General features: G+C 46.2%; 1 protein-coding gene across 4 annotated transcripts in view; it reads left to right on the top strand.

Moving 5' to 3' along the window:
- Nucleotides 1-11,043: 11,043 nt before the first annotated feature.
- The window catches only part of COP1 (COP1 E3 ubiquitin ligase), a 277,841-nt gene continuing 265,571 nt past the window's right edge, over nt 11,044-23,313 (top strand). For 3 of the 4 annotated variants that reach the window (XM_040360368.1, XM_040360369.1, XM_040360370.1), the window contains exon 1: nt 11,044-11,460. In XM_040360368.1, coding sequence (XP_040216302.1) covers nt 11,168-11,460 — 293 coding nt within the window. In that variant the 5' untranslated portion in view covers nt 11,044-11,167. The remainder of the gene's footprint in view (nt 11,461-23,313) is intronic. The other variant, XM_040360371.1, reaches the window with a different exon arrangement.

The raw sequence follows: 23,313 nt of genomic DNA on the forward strand, positions 1-23,313 counted from the left end.
CACCCAAAACAAACCAGCAGCTCCTCCGGGGGTAGTGCTACACTTGTCTACATTCAACCTTTTTCCACGTGGCCTCACATAGCTCAAGGTGTGTTTAAAGTGTTCAGATGAGACTAAAATGTTATTATTTTTCCTCAACACTGAACGATATGTCTGGTGGAAATCCAATACAGCTCACCATCCAAATAACACCATGCCTACAGTAAAGCATGAAGGTGGCAATATCCTGTTATGGGGGGGGGGGGGGGTTTCTTTGGAGCAGGGACTGAAGCATTTGTCAGCATAGAAGAAAAAATGGATGGGGCAAAATACCATCAAATTCCAAGTTACTGCTTGATTGGCCACGGACGGCTGTGGGAAACTGTCAGTGAGTACACCGGTCTTGCATTTTGTACTCGGGTCATTAACACGCTGGTAATGGGCATAATTTTACATAGTTACATAGTTAGTCAGGTTGAAAAAAGTCCATCTAGTTCAACCAAAAAATAAATAAAAAATACAATCCTATACCCACAGTTGATTCAGAGGTGAAAACCCCCAGCAGAGCATAATCCAATTTGCTATAGTAGGGGAACAAATTCCTTTCTGATCCCCCGAGAGGCAATCAGATTTTTCCTGGATCAACTTTACCTATGTTAGTACTCAGTTATATTATGTACGTTTAGGAAAGAATCCAGGCCTTTCTTAAAGAAATCTACTGAGCTGGCCAAAACCACCACTGGAGGGAGTCTATTCCACATTTTCACAGCCCTTACTGTGAAGAAACCTTCCCGTATTTGGAGTGGAGATAAAAAAAAAAAATCCTTTAGACGTAAAGAGTGCCCCCTTGTCCTCTGTGATGACCTTAAAGTGAATAACCCAACACCAAGTTCACTATATGGACCCCTTATATATTTGTACATGTTGATCATATCCCCCTCAAACTCCTCCTATCAAGAGGGAATACATTCAGTTCCTTTAATCTTTCTTCATAACTGAGCTCCTCCATGCCTCTTATCAGTTTGGTTGCCCTTCTCTGCACTTTCTCCAGTTCCCGATATCCTTTTTGAGAACTGGTGCCCAAAACTGAACTGCATATTCCAGATGAGGTCTTACTAATGATTTGTACAGGGGCAAAATGATATCTCTCTCTCTCTGAAGTCAATACCTCTCTTAATACAAGAAAGGACTTTGCTCGCTTTGGAAACTGCAGATTGGCATCTCATGGTATTGTTGAGCTTATGATCTACCAAAACCCCCAGATCCTTCTCCACTACAGATCCCCCCATTTGTACTCCCCTAGTATGTATGATGTTTGAGTATTGGGGAGCACTAATCTTAGTAGACTGATTATCATCTCTGCAGAATGACACGCTAACATCATGATTCATCATCACTTCTGCTAGCCCTAGCTTGCTCTCCCCATTCAATTGGACACCTACGACCATAGGATGCCTTGTCATTCCAGTGATCCACATACCAGCAGCGACATTACATTGGATTAATGGCTCTATAGAGCTAATAGGAAAAGATAATATTCTTGCCAACTGACTTTACATCGATTGACCCTCGTATTGGGATAAACCTAAAATTAGTCAGTTATACCCAAACAGTCCTGGTTAGGTTTGTGAGGAAATCCATATCCCTAGAGGCCATGCACAAACTAATTGTCAGTAATTATACTGCACTGTTTTTTGATATCCATCAAGCAATAATTATCGCATTAAAATCCCTTTGTGCATAGTATTTGGCATCTGGACTTTTTGTTTATGTGTTATGTCCTGTACGTTCTTTTGTACGTTTTTTCATTTCACCACTGTAGTGTGTCCATGAACATGTGAAGTAGTAGCAATATTGCCTTCAGCATTGTATATTTTTAGCTGTTATTCATTGAATTCAATACATTTTGTTTTTTTTTTAAGTTCCTAGTATAACCCTTTGTCGCAATGGTAGACTCTTTGTTTCCATGGTAATCTTTACCAAGATCCCCCTTTTTTTGCATAGTTTGGTCTGGTTATGTTGACAACACCCGATGGTGGTGAGTGGTATATGGGCGCTTATGATTACTATTTTTGAGGAATTTCCCGTTTATTTGTGTTGTATTTAGGGCCAATAGTGTTTACCAACCTCAATCCAAACACCTAGTGTGACTTCTATTGTCTCTATCATTCCACTGTTATCTGCATGGCTCACTTCCAACAATTTATTCCGACACCACAGAAAGTCCCAGGCATAGCCCCGTCCCCTCACCCCCTCCAGCATACATCAGGTGATTGACAGTCTTAGCTGTGCATGTTTCCCTATGAGACTGTGTAGAGAGGGGTGTGTCAATTCCTTTCACTTAGGTATCAGTGTACACTCAGCTCCCTGCTCTATGCTGTGCAGTATGTGGCATACTTTGTTGGTTGGAAGGTGAGCTGTATTGGATTTCTGTCAGACATATCATTTGGTGTTGAGGCCAAATAATTAAATTGTAGTCTCATCTGACCATAACACCTGTTCCATGTGGCCTCAGAATATTTAAGGTGTGTTTAAGGTGGTCAGGTGAGACTAAAAGTGAATTATTTGGCCTCAACACTGAACGATATGTCTGGTGGAAATCAAATACAGCTCACCATCCAAATAACACCATTCCTACAGTAAAGCAAGGAGGTGGTAATATCCTGTTATAGGGGGGGGGGGTAGAATCTGCTGTAGAAAGTTGTCAATGGGAAGAAGGTTTACCTTCCAACATGACAATGGCCCAAAGCACACAGCAAATATGACCACACAGTGGTTGAAGGAGAAAAAGATGAATGTCCTTGCATGGTCTAGACAGAGCCCAGACTTAAAACCCATTGAAAATCTGTGGAATGACCTGAAGACTGCAGTCCACAAACAGTCACCATCAAATTTAACTAAACTTGAGCTGTTCTGCAAAGAAGAGTGGCCAAATATTGCAAAGTCTAGATGTGCAAAGTTAGTAGAGACATATCCCAACAGACTAAAGGGTGTAATTAACCACTTCCTGCTGAGAGGATGTCCATAGACGTAATTGGGTTTTAGTGGTTATACAGGCATCATCGTAGTATGTATGTTTTTAGCTGGCAATTCTCTTTCAGGCAGAAGTGATCCGAGTGGCTAATTAGCCACTTGATCACTTCTGCGAGTAGCGGAAGGGGGTTACACCCCCCTTCCTCCAGCCACCACTGCCATCTCTCCTGGGTTCTACCCTACGATTGGGGTGCCCGGGAGTGATATGGCCAGTGGCGATGGCTGCCCTGAACAGAAAGAGAGAGGAACTGACATTGTTTCTCTTGCTCTGTAACCCCCGAAACCAGGAGCGACGAGTTATGTTGTAACTTCCGGTTCCTCCTTTGTTTACTTGGTCATTAGTGGCCAGGAAAGCAGCCAATCACACCGGTCTGTGCGTGACCGGCTGCATGGCAGGCTAGAGCAAAGATTTGGGGTCTACTAGACCCCAAATCTCTCCATAAAGAGGATCTGTCTCGGCTAATGCTTTCACTGGAGAAGTTGTTCATCCCTTTGCGATAGCAATAAACTTAAAAAAAAAAATATTAAATAAATATTAATAATGTAGCACTCTCTAGTAGTGTTCTAGAGAGCATAGGTAAATTTAAACAGGCCTGGCTGGTTGCTAGACTTATTTGTTTTCATTATGGGCTTGGAGTGGCTCAGGGTAGGACTGAGCGACTCCCAGCCCTGACCAATCCCCAATCTGGATTGGCAGGGGGCAGGCCTCCTTAAATACCCAGGGTCAACCCAGCTGGGGGGTTGTTGGGTGGAAGAGCTGGAGTGGGAGGGTGCAGAGGCTGTCGGGCCTTTGAGGGAGCTCCCCAGTCTGGGGGGTGACCTTGGGCCTGGGCTCGGGTGCAGTCGGGACCGCTTTTTGGGAAAAAATGTATTTTTTTTAATTAAAAAATAAGACAACAATAAAGTTAGCCCAATTTTTTTTTTATATTGTGAAAGATGATGTTATGACAAGTAAATTGATTCCCAACATGTAACGCTTCAAAGTTGCGCCCACTCACAACAAACTTTTACCCTAAAAATCTCTATAGGCAACGTTTAAAAAATTCTACAGGTTGCATGGTTTGAGTTACAGAGGAGGTCTAGGGCTAGAATTATTGCTCTCACTCTAACGATCGTGGCAATACCTCATATGTGTGGTTTGAACACCGTTTTCATATACGGGCGCTGATCACGTATGCGTTCACTTCTGCGCTTGTCGGGACGGGGCGCTTTAGAAAAAAAAAATGTTCTTATTTATTTTACTTTATTTTGACACAGTTTTAAAAAATACGCATGACAGGTCCTCTTAAATATGAGATCTGGGGTCAAAAAGACCTCAGATCTCATATTTACACTACAATGCAAAAAAAAACTTATGTTAGATCTAACGGTAACGGTATTTCTACGAACCTTCCAGGACGGCACACCAGAGAGATGAGGGCTCCTCCCTACAGGAAACACAATCAATTGACAAGTTTGTTATAAGTCCCCACCCATCCCCTTGCTCCTCAGTATGTATTAAAGTAATCTTGAACTGGTTCACAAGGGACACTACTCATATAGGTACTTACCACCTAGCGTATAGCTTATCTTTTTCCCTCCACATAGGGCGGGTAGTAGGCCTGCCGTCCTGGAAGGTTCGTAGAAATACCGTTACCGGTAGATCTAACGTAAGTTTTCTCCTATCACCTTCCAGGACGGCACACCAGAGAGGATATTAACGTAACCACAGGCCTACCTCAGGGTGGGACCACAGCTTGGAGGACCTTCCGACCGAAAGCCAGGTCTTGCTGTGACAACAACTCCACACGATAGTGCTTCAGGAATGTATGATGACTTGACCAGGTAGCCGCGCTGCGGATTTGTTCCCAGGAGGCACCTGCTTTCTCAGCCCAGGACGTTGCCAAGGATCTGGTTGAATGAGCTTTGATATTAGCTGGAGCTGGAACCCCAGTACACTGATAAGCTTCTGAGATAGCTTCTCTTATCCACCTTGAGACTGAGGACTTTGATGCCTGCAGTCCTTTCCTGGCTCCAGCATATAAAACTAGGAGATGGTTGGATCTTCTAAAACTTTGGGTTCTCTCCAAATAATTAAGAAGACATCTTCTTACATCTAAACAGTGAAACTTAAATTCTTTCTCGTTCTTTGGTTCAGAACAAAAGGACGGCAATATTATGTCTTGCGTCCTATTGGATAAGGATGCTACTTTTGGTAGGTATAGGGGATCTGCCCTTAGGGTGATCCTATCTGGCTGTACCCTCAGGAAGGGCTCTTTCATGGACAGAGCCTGCAAATCCCCTACCCTCCTAGCAGTAGTGATAGCTAACAAAAAGGCTAATTTTAAGGTTAGAAATCTAAAGGAAACTTTCTCTATAGGTTCAAACGGGTGCATAGATAAAGCCTCTAACACCCTAGTAAGGTCCCAAGGCGGAAAATTATTCTTAAGGATTGGGGACACCCTTTCTCTAGCTAGTAGGAATCGCTTAACGAGGTCCTCCTTAGCTAATCTTCTATCAAGATAGACCGAGAGGGCTGCTATCTGGACCCGAAGGGTACTGACTTTTAGTCCCGCGTCTGCCCCATCCTGGAGGAAATCCAGGATAACCGGAACCGACGTGGAAGACACCTGTCTTTCTCTACTCCAAGAATGGAAGGTCTTCCATACTTTCGAGTAGATTTTTCTGGTGACTGGTTTTCTACTAGAAAGAAGAGTGTTTATCACCTTTTCTGAGCAACCTTTCCGTTTCAGGATCTGGCGCTCACTAACCAGGCCGTTAACTGGAAGAATTCTGGTCTTGGGTGAAAAACTGGTCCTTGCTTTAGGAGATCTACTCTGACTGGAAGTCTCAGTGGCTCTGTTACTGACATGAATCTTAGATTCGCAAACCACGTCCTCCTCGGCCACCAAGGGGCTATTAGGAGGACCTGACCGGGGGATCTGCTGATTTTCTGGAGAACCCTCGGAATAAGCGCCAGGGGCGGGAAGGCATACGCCAGTCTGTAGTGCCAAGTCTGAGACAGCGCATCCAGGCCCTCGGACTCCCATTCCAAAGAGGTCGAGAAATACCTGTTCACCTTTCTGTTCTTTTGATTGGCAAACAGATCTATGTCTGGTTTGCCAAACTGAAGAACTAGGGCTTGAAAAACTTCGGGGTTCAGTTCCCATTCCCCTTGACTTATCCGCTGACGGCTGAGGAAGTCTGCTTCTATATTGCTTGTCCCCTTTATGTGTATCGCAGAAATGGAGATCATTTTTTCCTCTGCCCAACCCAGGATTTCCTTGATTAGTTCTAGTAGGGGATTGGACCTGGTACCACCTTGGTGGTTTAGGTAGGCTACGACTGTGGCATTGTCGGAGCTCACCTGCACCTCTCTGCCCTTGATGTCCTGTTGAAAGGCCTTCAGGGCTTCCCCCACTGCTCTGAGCTCCCTGTAATTGGATGATCTGCGAGCCAGTGAGCTGTTCCACTGCCCTTGGGCTTGTTTCCCCTCTGAGTGGGCACCCCACCCCCATGTACTGGCATCCGTAGTTACTTTTACCGGATTCCACTGGGCCCAGGGTCGACCCTTCCTTAGGTTTTGGTGAAAAGTCCACCATTTTAGGGATGACAAGACCTGAGGGGTGAGTAGAACTTCTTGATCCAGTGATTCTTTTCTTTTGTCCCAAGAGGACAGGAAAAATAAATGAAGTGTCCTGGCATGTAGTTGGGACCAAACTACCGCTGGTATGCTCGCCGACATTAAGCCTAGGACTCTCATGACAGACCTCCTGGGGAGTTTGGGAGATTTTACCAGATTCCCTGCTGCTGACGCTAGCTTTTCTATCTTTTCCTCTGGCAGGAAGAGCGCCTGTTGTCTGGAGTCTATCATGTAGCCCAGGAAGGTTTTTACCTGTTCTGGTTTGAGGGAGCATTTCTCTAAGTTGATAATCCAACCCAGGCTTTTTAATACCTCCATAACTCTGTTGGTATCTAGCAGGACCTGGGACGCTGTTTGACCGGAGATCAGTAGATCGTCCAAGTAAGGTATTAGGCATACCCCCTGTAGATGTAAGAAGGCTACTGCCTCTGCCAGGATCTTCGTAAAGACCCTTGGGCTGGATGTTAAACCAAACGGGAGTGCCCTGAACTGCCAGTGGCGGATTTCCTCCCCCACCACGACCGCGAACCTCAAATACACCTGATGGTCCACGTGAATTGGTCCGTGCAAGTAGGCATCCTTGAGGTCTATGGTCGTCATGAAGGCTTCCTTCATGAGGTTTTTTCTTACCGAGTAAATACTCTCCATGGAAAATCGTTTTTGTTCCAAAAATGTGTTCAGGTTTTTCAGGTTTACTATCAAGCGGTATTTTCCTGATGGCATTTGAACTATGAATACGTGGGAATAGAATCCCCGGTATTGTTGTTCCATTGGTACTGGTACTATCACTAGCTGTTCTGCCAGTTCCTGGATACCCTTTAAGAGGGCCGCCCTTTTTAGAGCATCCCTGGGGGGTTGCGTGAGAGTGATCATAGGGGGGGGGAACTGTTTAAAATTCTAGACAGTACCCCTCTCTTATAATCTGGCGGATGTAGGCACTGTCCGAAATGTTTTCCCACTGTTGTGTAAATTGGGAAAGCCGCCCCCCCACTCTGACCTTGGCGTCACTTGGGTTGTTTAGTGTCGGCCTTGGTAGAGGGAAAGAGTAAATTATTCTTTTTGTTTCCCTTACCATAGAACCAACGCTTGTTGGGTTCTTTTTTATATTTCTGTTTGTTTTGCCCCTGGGGGCCTCGAAAAGTTTTTCTAAAACCCTCTTTTTTAGGTTTTACTGGAAACTTCTTTCCCTTCTCAGATGACCTAGCAAGGACGTCATCTAGGCCCTGACCAAACAGAAGCGAACCCTGAAAGGGGAGCCCACATAGTTTCCCTTTAGATGTGACATCCCCTTCCCAAGCCTAAATCCAAATAGCCCTCCTGGCTGAGTTGATTAGGGCTGCTGTTTTTGCTGAAGCCTTCACGGCCTCCAGAGCCGCATCAGCCAGGTAAGCTACAGCCTTCCCTATCAATGACAGGGAACCCAATACTTCCTCTGAGTCTGTAAACTGGACCAGGTGGTCTGAAAGCTTTTCTACCCAGAGGTCCGTATTCCTAGCTACGCAGGTTGCTGCTAAGGCCGGGGCCATTGTGGCTGAATTAGCCTCCCATGCTTTCCTTAGGAGAGATTCAGCCTTTCGGTCCATCAAGTCCTTAATACTGCCCGCATCCTCAAAGGAAAGATCCGACAGCTTAGTGACTTGGGATAGGGCCGCATCTAGTTTAGGGAGTTTAAAGAAGACTTCCCCAACAGACTGGTGAAAAGGATATTTTCGCTTCCAGGTTTTCTGTGTGGTCAGTCTCCTTTCAGGATCCTTCCATTCCTGTAAGACTAGTTCTTTAAGGGTTTGGTGGAGAGGGAACACTCTGTCCTGTGTCTCACTAAGCCCCCTATAGACCTTATCTTGTGCTGAGGTAGCTTTAGGGGCCTCTGGAATCTCTTCCATGGCATAAATTGCCTGAAGGAGACTATCGAGGTCTTCCGCTGAAAAGAGGAACCTTTTTAATCTCCCTTCTTCCTGAGACTGGCTAAGAGAGTCTCTATCTTCCTCACCCTCTGAGCTGTGCCTGGTGACCTGGCTCATCAAATCACTTTCCTCTTCTTCTGGCTCTGCCAGGATCTTTTGATCAAGGGGAAAGGCTTGGGAGGGTGGGAAAAGGGCACTAGGTCCTGAAAGAAAACTTTCTTGGGAGGACGTACCTTCCCTAGGGATGGGTTCTAAACTAGGAGTAATGGCTGACTGCCCAGCTGTCTCCCTGAAAGCTCTAACGGTAGCTAACATCTCAGACTGCATAGACATAAGAAAGTTTTTCATCATTGCAGCCGCTTCCTTCCCTGCTAACTGATTAATGCACTTGTAGCAGAAGGGTTTGGTGTGGGTTTTAGGGAGCTTATCTTTACAGTTCCCACACTTCTTAGAGGAACTGTGCCCAGTAGTAGCCGGAGATTGAGCAGAGGCCTCCTGGGCTCCACCGGGGGATTCTGTTAAATAAGAGACATAAAAAAGAGTAATGTTACTCCCTCCCACTCTGGGGCTGCTGGACTGTACTGGGGAGAAAAGAGAGAGAGAACGAGGGAAGCAGCCGTTACCAGCTGTATCCTGAAATCCAGGAACTCTCACTATCCTCTTTCCTCCCTTTCCAGGGGGGACTGCACTCACCGACCCCCGATCTGGATCTGCTTGCAGCCGCGCTTGTCTTCCCGTCCTCTTCCATGATGAGGAGGTTGACTTGGGTCCTTGGCTTGTCGGTACCTGCTTCAGGGTTTATCCACCGCCGACCTCCACCGCTCCACGCTGCTCTCCACGCCGAAGCGTCACTTCCGGGTTGCGATGTAGGGAACGCCCACTCTCCGGTGACGCGCTTCCTGTTCCTCTCAGAGAGAGGCTTGGAGCGCAATGCTCCTAATGGCAACCCCCCCGGGAAGGAGAGAGCAGTACCGTGGCGGCGTTCTTGCACTAAGGCGATGGCTTTTTCACCGCAGCTCAGAGCGCCAGTGCACGCCTTTGGGGCGACCTGTGAGCGGGCCGAAGCCTACAGGTTAGTTCAGCTCTCCCCGGCCTCCCTAAACCTGCCTCAACAGGGGTACCTTTCGACCTCACCGTCTCCAGGTTAACAAAAAAAAAAAAAACATGTCGCTGTGTTCGGGAGAAACACAATCAATACTGAGGAGCAAGGGGATGGGTGGGGACTTATTATAAAATTGTCAATTGATTGTGTTTCCTGTAGGGAGGAGCCCTCATCTCTCTGGTGTGCCGTCCTGGAAGGTGATAGGAGAAATATATATATATATATATATATATATATTATGTCATTCAAAAAAAAATCATTTTAAGAGCATTGGGCGGAAGTGACGTTTTGTCGTTGCTTCTGCCCTGCAGTGATATGGAGACGGGTGGGGGCCATCTTCCCCTCACTCCTCTCCATACCCAGGTAGGGACAGGACCGGATCGCCTCCGCCACTGCCGACGGCTCTGGTAAGCGGCGGATGGCACCGGAGACCTGCAGGAGGGGGGCCCTCTCCTGCCACCGATAAAAGTGATCTTGCGGTGTATCCGCCACAGAGACCACTTTTATCTGAAAGAGGACCACCCACTGAAGAAGAGGGTACCGGGGCTATGGTAGCTAGCTTATGCCATAACAATGGTATTCCTATTCAAAGTAGCAACGTATTCCTGCGGCGAGCGGTCCGTAAGTGGTTAAAAGCAAGACTTTTCAAAAATGCAGCACACAAATGTGAACAGTTTTTGCGCGGTGCGCGGTTTTGTCTGCATGCTTACATTCATTTGAATGCATTTTGTGCTGCGTTTGCAGTGCATTTTTCCATACCTCCCAACTTTCTGAGATGTGAATGAGGGACACCTATGCAGGCATAGGACACACCCATTGCCACACCCCCTTAAAGGAGAATTTTACGAGAAAAAAAAAACAAGATTGGTTAAACCCACAAGTGCTTTTTTTTACCACTTCTATACCTTTATATTGGCTTTTGGAATTTACAAATGCAGCGATTTAGAAATCAGATGACAGGTTTAGTGATGGAAAACAATTTTTGATAGATAAAAAGTGCATTTTGTATACATCTAGATAGATCAGACCAAAATGAGGGACAGATGAGGAGGAAAGAGGGACAGAGGGACTTTGCTCCAAATCAGGGACAGTCCCCTGAAATCAGGGACAGTTGGGAGGTATTTCTAAGCGAAGCACATTGAAAACTAGCTAAAAATCCAATATGCCTTTTTCAACACTCAAGTGTGAATGGGCACTTACTTACTTGGCACCCCCATGTTGTTATATGTAGTATTTTCCCCTAGCCCCCACGTATAATCCTCCTGCCCTGCAGTGTATTCCCCTATAATTGTATACACAGCCCGCGCTGCTGTATCAGACAGAGCTTCGCGGAACTCTGTAGTTTGTCCCCAGCCAGGCGCCGTAGTCCCAGCGACGGAGTGGGCGTGGCGGTGTTTCGTCTGGCGCTCTGACACTAGCCGGACACTTCCGGTGTCGGGCTGGAAGTGATTCTCTTGTTGACACTTTATTGTTCCGCGTCTTGTGAACAGAAGAATGTACCAGGCCTGAGCATCCCTCGGTCGGATCATGTCCTCGGGTCGGCAGTCTCAGCCGCTTCCGGGGCCTGGAGGTGGAACAGGCTTGTCCTCCACCTCTTCTTCGTCTTCTTCTTCCTCTACCCCGTCTAGTTCCTCTTCAGCCGGGCCGCTGCGTCAGGGACTGGTGGGGGTGAGCAGTCTGTCCAGGCTCGGTGTTCCCGGAGGAAGTTCGGCGCTCGTAGGAAGGGCCAGCGGCTCAGGGCCGAGGAAGAGGCCTCTACCTACCCCACTGTGCAACGGACTCATCAACTCCTATGAGGACAAGAGCAACGACTTCGTGTGGTGAGGAGAGCCTGACACTGACTGGGGGAGGAGAGAGGGGCCCCTGATACCCTGTGTGCAACCCCCTTACATACTATGGTGGGGACAGGTCAGAGGGGCCCCTGACACTGAATGGGGGAGTGGAGAGGGGCCCCTGACACTGACTGGGGGAGGAGAGAGGGGCCCCTGATACCCTGTGTGCAACCCCCTCACATACTATGGTGGGGACAGGTCAGAGGGGCCCCTGACACTGAATGGGGGAGGAGAGAGGGGCCCCTGACACTGACTGGGGGAGGAGAGAGGGGGCCCTGATACCCTGTGTGCAACCCCCTCACATACTATGGTGGGGACAGGTCAGAGGGGCCTCTGACACTGACTGGGGGAGGAGAGAGGGCCCCCTGATACCCTGTGTGCAACCCCCTCACATACTATGGTGGGGACAGGTCAGAGGGGCCCCTGACACTGAATGGGAGAGTGGAGAGGGGCCCCTGACACTGACTGGGGGAGGAGAGAGGGGGCCCTGATACCCTGTGTGCAACCCCCTCACATACTATGGTGGGGACAGGTCAGAGGGGCCCCTGACACTAAATGGGGGAGGAGAGAGGGGCCCCTGACACTGACTGGGGGAGGAGAGAGGGGGCCCTGATACCCTGTGTGCAACCCCCTCACATACTATGGTGGGGACAGGTCAGAGGAGCCCCTGACACTTAATGGGGGAGTGGAGAGGGGCCCCTGACACTGACTGGGGGAGGAGAGAGGGGGCCCTGATACCCTGTGTGCAACCCCCTCACATACTATGGTGGGGACAGGTCAGAGGGGCCCCTGACACTAAATGGGGGAGGAGAGAGGGGCCCCTGACACTGACTGGGGGAGGAGAGAGGGGGCCCTGATACCCTGTGTGCAACCCCCTCACATACTATGGTGGGGACAGGTCAGAGGAGCCCCTGACACTTAATGGGGGAGTGGAGAGGGGCCCCTGACACTGGGGGTGTGGAGAGGGGCCCCCTGATACCCTGTGTGCAAACCCCCTCCCCCCACATACCATGGTGGGGACAGGTCAGAGGGGTCCCTGGCACTGACTGGGAGAGGTCAGAGGGGCCCATTATACTGACTGGGGGAGGTCAGAGGGGCCCCTGACTCCCTGTGTGCAAAGACATCACGTACTATGGTGGGGACAGGTCAGAGGGGCCCCTGATACTGACTGGGGGAGGGGAGGTCAGGGGGGGCCCTGACACCATGTGTGCAATCCCCTCACATACTATGGTGGGGACAGGTCAGAGGGGCTCCTGACACCCTGTGTGCAACCCCCTCCCATACTATGATGGGCCCCTGATACTGATAGGTGAGGTCAGAGGGGCCCCTGACACCCTGTGTGCAAAGACATCATGTACTATGGTGGGGACAGGTCAGAGGGGCCCCTGACACTGACTGGGTGAGGGGCCCCTGACACTGACTGGGTGAGGGGCCCCTGACACCTTGTGTGCAACATACTCGCATACTATGATGGGCACAGGTCAGAGGGGCCCCTGACTGGGGGAGGGGAGGTCAGAGGGGCCCCTGACTGGGGGAGGGGAGGTCAGAGGGGCCCCTGACACTCTGTGTACAAACCCCATATCCAATAAAAAATGAACAAAATCAAATTTCTTCATCAATTTACGAAAATATAGATTCTGTTACATATTTCTGTTAAAAATCCCAGTAAGCGTATATATTGCTTGGTTTGCAAGTGTGTGTGTGTGTGTGTGTGTGTGTGATTTTCTTTACTAGTAGGGCAGCAAACGGCGACTTATAGCAGGACTGCGACATTGCTGTGGACAAATTGGACACTAAGTGACACTGATTCGATGATCAGTGCTAAAAAAAAAATGCACTGTCACTGTACTGATGACACGGGCTATCATCAGGCGCAATCAAAGGATTAAACGTGTTACCTGGTAGTGCTAACTAACTGTGGGGGAGGTGCTTGTACTATGGGAAGACAGAGATCTGTGTTCTTGCATAAGATCACTACCTGCCTTTGTCACAGAATGGTGATCTGCCTTGCTTACATAGGCAGACTGCCGATCTGTCTCTCTCTGGAACGATCGGTAGGTCCTGGCGGATGTGATGCTGATTGCTCCAATCACAGCGCAAGCAGGTTGTCGGTGGTGTGTGTGTGTGTGCGTACCCCAGACCTGGAAGTGCCCAATCACGTACAGGTACATGATATTACACAGGAGAGCGCCTTGTAGAGCTGCACCATTCTGGGAAAATCTCTATCAGTTCAGTGCAGAATGCCTCAGTCAGTGCAACTGGGCAATGGCCAACTTTATATCATCAGCCTTCCTAGGTCAGTGCCTTACGTGCCTCATGCAATGTGTATGTGTGACATTATGTGTCCCTTTTAATTCCACTGCCTCATACCTCACCTAGTGCAATACACAGACGTCACATCTTTATATATCATATAATATATAAAGATGTGTATTGCACTAGGTGAGGTATGAGGCACTCATGTAGGATTTAAAGAATGGCACCTAGACCTAGTCACACACAAAATACTGACCAGAAAGTTGCACCATGCATTTAGTGAGGGGAGGGCCGAGGCATTAATCATAAAGTTGCACTGTGTGTGACTGTGACAGACCTTACCTTAAAGGAGTTGTAAAGAAAAAAATGTTTTCACCTTAATGCAATCTATGCATTGGGGTGAAAAAACATCGAATGCCCCCCCCCCCCCCAAGCCCCCGTTATACTTACCTGACCCCTCGAAAGTCCCGCACGGTCCCGAGGTCCTCTTCGCCGCTCAGCCTGGCCGCTGATTGGCTAGAGCGGATGGATTGAGAGCAGCGCAGCCATTGGCTTGCGCTGCTGTCAATCACATCCAGTGACGCGGCACGCCGAGGGGCAGGGCCGAGTGATACAGCGAGCGGCTATGCCCGCAATTACTGACCACCATGCGAACTCTCGCATGACTGTGGTTGGTAATTGCGGGGGGGACCAGAGACAGCCGCTGAGGGACCCCAGAAGACGAGGATCGGGGCCACTCTGTGCAAAACGAACTGCACAGTGGAGGTAAGTATAACATGTTTGTTATTTTTAAATGAAAAAATTTTTTTTTCCTTTAGTGACACTTTAACCTGGCGTTAGTACAGAGTCCTGGCGTCGGATGATGAGCTTCAGTTGACTCCGCCGTAGTCACTACGGGTTTTGATGGCGCCCAGCCCTCGCTGAACGGGGACTTGCTCCACAGGCATAGACAGACCTCCGTGGGGGACACAGGCAGCCAATGGTCGCACCTGCCAGTGACCGGCTTGGCTGCGAAGCTGGCAGGGGAAACAGGAAGTGAGCTGTACGGTACCAGTGCCACTGACTACCCATTACGGGCGGGGCACCGGGGCCCCCTATTTGGCGGGGACCATGGGCTTGAGCCCAGTCAAGCCCTATGGTGGCGCTCACCACTCCACTGTACACAAGTGATAGGGCGGCCTGAGGGGAGGACGCACCTAGGGATTGAGGTCACTCACTGCACAGGAGGGATTGCCTGAGGGAGACGCGCTCTCTGCTGAATGACGTCAGTTCCGGCTGCTGACGTACATCCCGCGGAGACCCGAAAAATAAAAAAAAACGAGGTAATCCAGGCCGGAGGTTGTGGAGGAGGGTGAATCGAGATCGCGATTAATTTACGATTAATCGTGCAGCTCTAGCGCCTTGCCACTGTATATCTACAGTATGCGGTCAGCAAGCAGTTAAAGTATTAAGGTAGAAGTTTTTTTTTTCTTTCTTACCTTAATGCATTCTAGCCCTGGAAGGTTTTACCCCCTAATTGACCAGGCCATTTTTTGCGATATGACACTGCTTTACTTTAACTGACAATTGCGCGGTCATGCAACGCTGTTCCCAAATAACATTGATGTCCTTTTTCCCCACAATTTGAACTTTATTTTGGTGGTATTTGATCACCTTTGTGGTTTTTATTTTCAATGCTATAAATTATGAAAATATAAACAATATTTTTTACTTTGTGCTATAAAACGTATCCAATAAAAAAATGTAAAAAATCCATATATCTTCATCAATTTATGCCAGTATGTATTCTGCTACATATTTTTGGTTAAAAAAAAATCCTAATCAAAATATATTGATTTTTTTTTTTTTTTCTCAAAAGTTATAGCGTCTACAAACTATGGGATATTTTTATGGATTTTTTATTTTACTAGTAATTGTGGCAATCCGCGATTTTTAGAGGGCCTGCGCCATTGGACACCAAGTGACACTTTGTTTTTTTGGGGGGGAACCAGTAACATCGGGGGCGATCAAACGGTTTGTGTCCCTAGGGAGTGCTTCCCTGTGTGGGAATTGTTTGATTGGATGAAGACAGAGGAAGGCTCAAGGTTCCTTATCTTAATGCATTCATTTAAAAAACCTTCTGGGTGCAGCCCCCCCTCCTCGGCCTCCCTCTCCTCTTATACTTACCTGAGGCCCACCTCGATCCAGCAATGTGCACAAGAGCAGCGGCTCTCCTGGGTCGCTATCTCCTAATTTGCTCTCATAGCAGTGGGAGCCATGGGCTCCTACTGCTGTTAATTACAACCAGTGAGCCAATGAGAGTGTGGGGGCAAGCCATGCTTTGTGTGAATGGACACACACAGCGCGACTCAGGAGCGAGCCTGTTTGAGTGCCCCTATATCACTGGGGGCACTAGGCAGGGGGGAGAAAGCAGGACCCAAAAAGAAGAGGATTGGAGCTACACTGCGCTAAACAGCAGGTGCGTATAACACGTTTTGTTGTTTAAAAAAATAAATAAAAATATTTCATTCTAGAATCACTTTAACCCTTAAATTACTGTCCTGATAGGAAGTGAAGGGAACTTTCCCTATTTTCAAAGGCTAAAAAAAAAATCCAAAACAAAAATAAAACGCTTACCCTTCACCCCTCTTGATCCAGTGCTGTCCCTGTCCCCCTGCTGAGAGGGGCAGAAGCCATTGTAAAAAATGAAGGTTGCACCCAAGCCAAAAATTGCACCATTGCGAGTAAGGGAACCCAGCAGTGTATCCTTATGGCTTCACGCCGGGAACCCCACTGAGCATGCGCGAGGCTCCACTCCTCTCTCCTACTGGGATGGCGGCAGGGGACGGAGGATGATGGAGCCAGAGCGGTGACGCAAATATCCACCGCTGTGGGGACAGGATACCTGTTAAAGACAGGTATCCTGTCCCCCCTCCCCCGAAAGGTATCAAATGTGGCACCAGAGGGGGGGGGGGGGGGAATGAGCGGAAGTTCCACAAATTTTCATTTTTTGTGTGTGTTTCCTCAACCTTTGCGGTATAATTGCGTATCACAGAAAATTGGAACTACCGCTTTTTTATTTTTTTTCTCTAGCATGTCTGCTTTCAGAAAATTATATAATGTTTTGAGGTGGTTTGTGCAATCTTCAGGCATAAAATGATTTTGTAAACGAGTGAAAAAGAAAACGGTGGATGTGATCAGACACCGTAGCACCTTAACTTTGGCGCTCAGTTTGTATCACTGAAAGATTTCAGAGCTCTCTGTCTGCTATTCGCACAATCCTCCTGTTCAATCTGGGTTAGATTTTAGTCTTGCGGCCAGTTGGCTACACTCCCATGAACTCCTTTACCCTTCTGTGCCTAAAACTAATCCTAATGCCTGAGCACAATTTTGCAACTTTGACACGCGTTTGCAAAAACTGTACATATTGTCAGAACTACTTTGTGCATCCAGGTGGATTATGTTGTGTGTGTGTGTGTGTGTGTGTGTGTGTGTGTGTGTGTGTGTGTGTTTTTTGGTAAATGGTAATATCTCCTTTAAAATTCAAAAGAAAATTATCAAAAGAAAACTGGCCCAAAACCATAATGTTCCACCAAAGAACGATCCAAAATGAATTCTGCTCCTGACAGTTGAAGCGATACCATATATGTGTATGTCAGTTGTTGTTTGTACCCGTAGTGCACTCCGTGACCGTGCCCGCAAACTCAATGTCCGCCGGTGTCCCGCAGACGTGTCATGGAGCTGCAGAACAAGGGGATGCCTGTGTAAACAAAGCCATTCCCTGTTTTGCCTTGTGACAGGACACTGATCTACTGCTCCCTGTCATCGGGAGCAGTGATGAATGTCGTGTCACTGGTAGCCCCCCCCCCCCCCCCCCACAGTTGGAATCACTCCTTGGGACACACGTAACCCCTTCCTCTCCCCCTTGTAGTTAACCCCTACCAGTGTCATTTACACAGTAATCAGTGCATTTTTATAGCACTGATCACTGTATAAATGACAATGGTCCCAAAATAGTGTCAAGTGTCCCATTATGTCGCAGTCACGATAAAAATCGCAGATCGCCGCCATTACTAATAAAAAAATAAAATAAAAAATGATAAATTATATTTTATAGATACTATAACTTCAATATATCAATATACACTTACCATATTTAAAAAAAAAATGTAGAAGAATACTTATCAGCCTAAACCGATAAAGATTTATATATATATATATATATATATATATATATATATATATATATATATATATATATATATATATATATATATATATATATATATATATATATATATATATATATATATATATATATATACATACATACACATATATATATATATATATATATATATATATATATATATATATATATATATATATATATATATATATATATATATATAATTTTTTTGGGGGGGGAAATATTTATTATAGCAAAAAGTAAAAAATATTGCTTTTTTTTTTTTTTTTTTTTTTTTTTTTTTTCAAAATTGTCGCTCCTATTTTTGTTTATAGCGCAAATAAATAGAAACCGCAGAGGTGATCAAATGCCACCAAAAGATATCTCTATTTGTGGGGTAAAAAAAGAACGTCAATTTTGTTTGGGAGCCACGTCCATGCAATTGTCAGTTAAAGCGACGCAGTGCCGAATCGCGAAAAGTTCTCTGGTCAGGTAGGGGGTAAATTCTTCTGGGGCTGAAGTGGTTAGGATTAGCCCCGGAAGGATTTACCCACTTTCTGACTAGGCCATTTTTTTTGCAATACGGCACTGCATCTCTTTAACTGACAATTGCACGGTCGTGCAATGCTGTGCCTAAACAAAATTGATGCCCCCCCCCCCACAAATAGAGCTTTATTTTAGTGGTATTTGATCACCTCTGCGTTTTTTTATTTTTGGCACTATAAACAAAAAAAACGAAAATTTGCTATAATACCCCAAAAAATGTTTTTAGAAAAATGTATTTCTTCATCAGCAAAAGTTATAGCGTCTACAAAATGGGGAGGAATTTTTATGGCTTTTTTTTTTTTTATTTATTTTTTTACTAGTAATGGCGTTAATCTGTGTTTTTTGCTGGATTGCGGCAGACAGATCGGACACTTTTGATGCTTTTTTTTTTTTTTTTTTTTGGATCAGTGATATTTATACCGCTATCAGCTAAAAATAGCCACCGACTGTATTTACTATATAAATGTCACTGTCAGGGAAGGGGGTTAACACTGGGGAGCGATCAAGGGGTTAAGTGTGTCCTAGGGAGGTGTTTCTAACTGGGGGGGGGGGGTGTAGAGAGAGATCGCTGTTCCGCCCATATCTTTTTAAAGTTACTGATCAGGAAGTGACGTTTTGACATTGCTTCCGCCTGCCACTGATAAAAGTGATCTTGCAGCGAATCCGCCACAGAGACCACTTTTTATCTAAAACTGGACTGCTCACTGAAGAATATACCTGGGTTATAGTAGCTAGCTGCTACCATAACAACAATATCCCTTTTCAAAGTACCGACGTATATCGGTGTGAGCCGGTCCGGAAGTGGTTAAAGTTGTAATTCATTTGTTAAATTCGTAGTGTCGGCCATACGCACAACTATATGTCCCTAAAGCCTGGTACACACTAGCAACCCAGCGGGCTCAACAAAAATAAAACCGAAGAACCAATGTACTAATTATCTGATGTTGGTACAGTGACCTCTCCCGCTGAGCTATAGTGTTCTGACAGCCCAAGGGGAAAAAAACTCACTTTACGTGGTAAATCTTCAAAATAAGAAGCGGCTGCACCTCACGTGGGCTCCAAGTAAAGTTTATTGGAATAGCAAAATATCCAATGGCTGTAACCATTTTAACTGTGGGTAGCTGAAGCTGCTGCCTGTTCACTTCCTGGACTTACACAGGCACACCTCCAGCTCTGTAACGATCTTTGGCCCTCTTATGACTCATCCCCCCCCCCCCCGTCAAACTCTCACAAGAGCAATAGAGAGAGATATGCATGATGTCATAAGCCTAGGCTTTTTACCAGACAAGAAACAGGAAGTGGGTTGTATAAGGTATTTACTGGCAGAAAAGAATGTTTTACTATACAAAGTTAAAACAACAAGGGCAGAAGATTTAACAGATGGAAAGATGAAAAATGACTGAAGTTGGGCTTTAACCATCTGATACTGCCCGATATTCAGTCTGTATGTACGGGGCTTAAGGGCTTCTCAGTAGTTGTGCCTTTCTCAACAAAAGTAGTTATCGAACTCTGATTGTGTTCTTGTATATCAGGGATATGCAATTAACAGACCTCCAGCTGTTGCAGAACTACAATTCCCATCAGGCATAGCAAGACTCTGACAGCCACAAGCATGGCACCCAGAGGCAGAGGCATGATGGGACTTGTAGTTTTGCAGCAGCTGGGGCTCTAATTGCAAATCTCTGCTATATGTGGTCAGAAAAGCTGTCAGCTTAACTTATCGTCTGGTATATATGTGAGGTTTTTCAGGAGAGGCTTATGTTACAAATTGGTCACTTGTACCTACAGGTAAGCTTATAATAAAGCTTAGCTGTAGGTACGTGGTAGTTATGCACTGTGCATGTGCTCTAAAGGAAGGGCATACTTGTGCAGTTCCCGCAGAGCTTGGTGCCGTGGCCGACACGTCTGCATTTGCAGGAGTGATGTCATCATGGCTCGGTCATTCAAACGCCTGAAGACCAGGAAGGAAGGCTGGATGAAGATGGAAGCCCTGTCAGCGGTGAAAGCACACCACTGGAGGGCTTTGTTTTAAGGGAAGTCTTTTATAATGTGCTAATATGCAAGGCAGGGAGAATTATTTTTTTCTTCTTCTTCTAGTTAAAGGAGTGGTGTGATTTTTTTTTTTGCTGAAATGACTGTTTACTAGGGGGTGCAACGGATCAAAAAAATCACCGATCAGATCGATCCTCGGATCAGGAGTCACGGATCGGATCAGGAGTCACGGATCGATCCTCGGATCAGCAAAAAAAAAAAAAGACAAATCTTGTTACACCCACCTAATCACAATCCACCCCCCTCCACCCTGGTGTCACACCCCCCCCCCTCCACCCTGATGTACAGACATGCTCCCCAGGTGATGGTGTAGCTCCTACCTGCAGGTGCAGAGCTCACCGACGCTGTCTCCACATGTCTGCAGGCAGTTCCGGGTCTGTAGTGAGCGTGCTGAGGCGGGGAGGCGTGTCACGCTGTGCTCTGACAAGCACACGGGGGTGGAGCAAGATGGCCGCCGCTCCGGAGCTAGGCCTAAGCCGGGGACTTTCCTACGGCCGAGGCTCCGGAGCGCTCCGCGAATCGCGTGGTGTACCGATCCGAATGGGGTGACCCCGTTCTGATCACGGATCGGTGACGATCCGTTGCACCCCTACTGTTTACAGGGTATAGAGACATAATAGTTATCTGATTCCTTTTAAAAATGATTAAAAATCAATCATATAATGTACCTGTATTTTCAAGTTTCGTTTTTGCATGTTGTTTCCTGCTTCTGTGCTGTACAGAGCCAATACAGGGCAGTGATGGTTTGGAAAACGAAACTGATTGGTGCTGAGGGGTTTTAGACACAGTAATCACACCTCTTTGATTAGTGACCACAGAGAGAAAGCTCCCAGCACTGTGGTTATCAGGAAACAGACAACCAGGAAGTGTGGAGATCAGAGAAGAATTACAGCAACTTGAGAGCAAAAACTAGCGCTTTAAAGCAAACATTTATAATATCGCAGCTTACCAAATCTTAGATCTGATGTCTGAACAAGCTCTTTTCCAGATATAGCAGTTACAGGGATGGGACAAACCATTTAACGCTGTCAGGATGCTTACAATGATTCACTTTTATTTATGCAAAACCTTTACCCCAAAAGGAGAGAAAGTTTGCTGTAACTGTTAAGTGTGAGCTGAAGTTTGACTTCAATTTGTTAGTTTCTAAAGCTGGATATACACACTATATTTTTATTTTTTAGATTTTTTTTTTCACACCTTAACAGTTTCAATTTGTATGCAATCAGACAAGCGTTGCATTACATGGTTTTGGTAAATCGAAAGGAAACAACAAAAGTTGTTTAATGTGCTAGTATATCTAACACTCCCCTACCCCTCAGACTGAAAATGCTGCTGTCCAGTGGAGGCACATACAGGCCTGTGTTACTGGCCAGATCACCAGGTGAAAACAGAGGGGGGGGAATAAGGAAAATTAATGCAGCTACCACATCTAATTTTTGGTAAGCTGCAATTTATTAAGGTTTTGGGTTTAATACTACTTGAAGGCCACATGCACATTTAGCCTGGTGCATGAGATTCTGTATGTTAGCTGCTGGCAATTTGTGAAACTTTGCGATGCTGACAACAGCTCTTGCTGGATAACCCACTGAGTGGTACTTTACATTTGAGGCAGTATGCGCCAAGGGACAGATACCTGTAATGCAGACCACCTGCGTTCTGAGTATTCGTTTGTCCCTGTGCGCATAATGCCCCAAGGGCCAGTTCTCACCAGATGCAGTTTTTTCTGCACCAATACAGTCAATCTTGCACCGGAACTGACTGCACTGGTGTGAACTAGAGCCATTGGAATACATGGAAAACACTGTGCATGCATTTTTAGTAGGGCCGAAACAACTAATCGATTACAATTTTCATAATCGATTAATCGGCCAGTAACATAATGGGGTTAAAAAAAACAAAAATTAGCCCTGTATAGTACAAAAAAGCAAATCGCTACTATAAATATTACTTTCACTGTCCCCCCACAGTAAAAAATGACCCCCTTACAGTAGCGATTATTTGCTCTTTTTGTACTTATTTTAGTTTTTTTAACCCCATTATGTTACTAAACATCTCAGGCCGGGGTCACACCTCTGTTTTTTGGTGCTTTTTGCAGAAACGCACTACAGTTCATTTACATGTTTTCCTATGGGACACGTTCACATCCATGATTTTTTTTTCAGCTGCTGTGTATTTGGAAAGGGGCGTGGTCTTTTTAAGGCAAAACGGTTACTATTTTTTTTTTTTTTTGGTTCAATATACTTCAATGGAGAAGCTCCAGAAAAGCATGTAATGTGTCTTTGCGGCAATTTGTGTTTTGTAATCTGCCCGACAACAAATTGGCCCCAAAATTTTTTTAAGGCTATATCCGATTAATCAAAACAATAATCGGCCAACTAATCGATTATGAAAATAATCGTTAGTTGCAGCCCTAATTTTTAGTGCAGAAAAAAAGCATGCGGACCTGAACGGATCTGCATGTCGTGTGAAATAGCACTAAACGTAAGTACTGCTAGGTGCACCGTCCAGCTGCAGCAGTTGTCGGCCTCTCATAGTGTCTGACAGACTGTCGGCAGCTGTGCTGGACTGTACACCTGTGCCATCCACCCGCAGCTAAACATCGGAGCTTCATGCATTGGGGCTAAACACCCATTGTGCATTTTCTTTTTTTAAGGGAGCTTGCCATAATTGGAGTGTACACCGCATCTATTATGTTTGGTACTTGGCAAAATATATGGTCATAGGCTTGGGCCTATGGTTTAACCTCTTTACCACCGCGCTATAGACAAAACATGTCTACAGCGCGGTGGAGTTGTTCCGGGAGGACGTCCCTGCGACGT

The sequence above is a fragment of the Rana temporaria genome, chromosome 7 (genome assembly GCF_905171775.1).
Source record: "Rana temporaria chromosome 7, aRanTem1.1, whole genome shotgun sequence".
Lineage (NCBI taxonomy): Eukaryota > Metazoa > Chordata > Amphibia > Anura > Ranidae > Rana > Rana temporaria.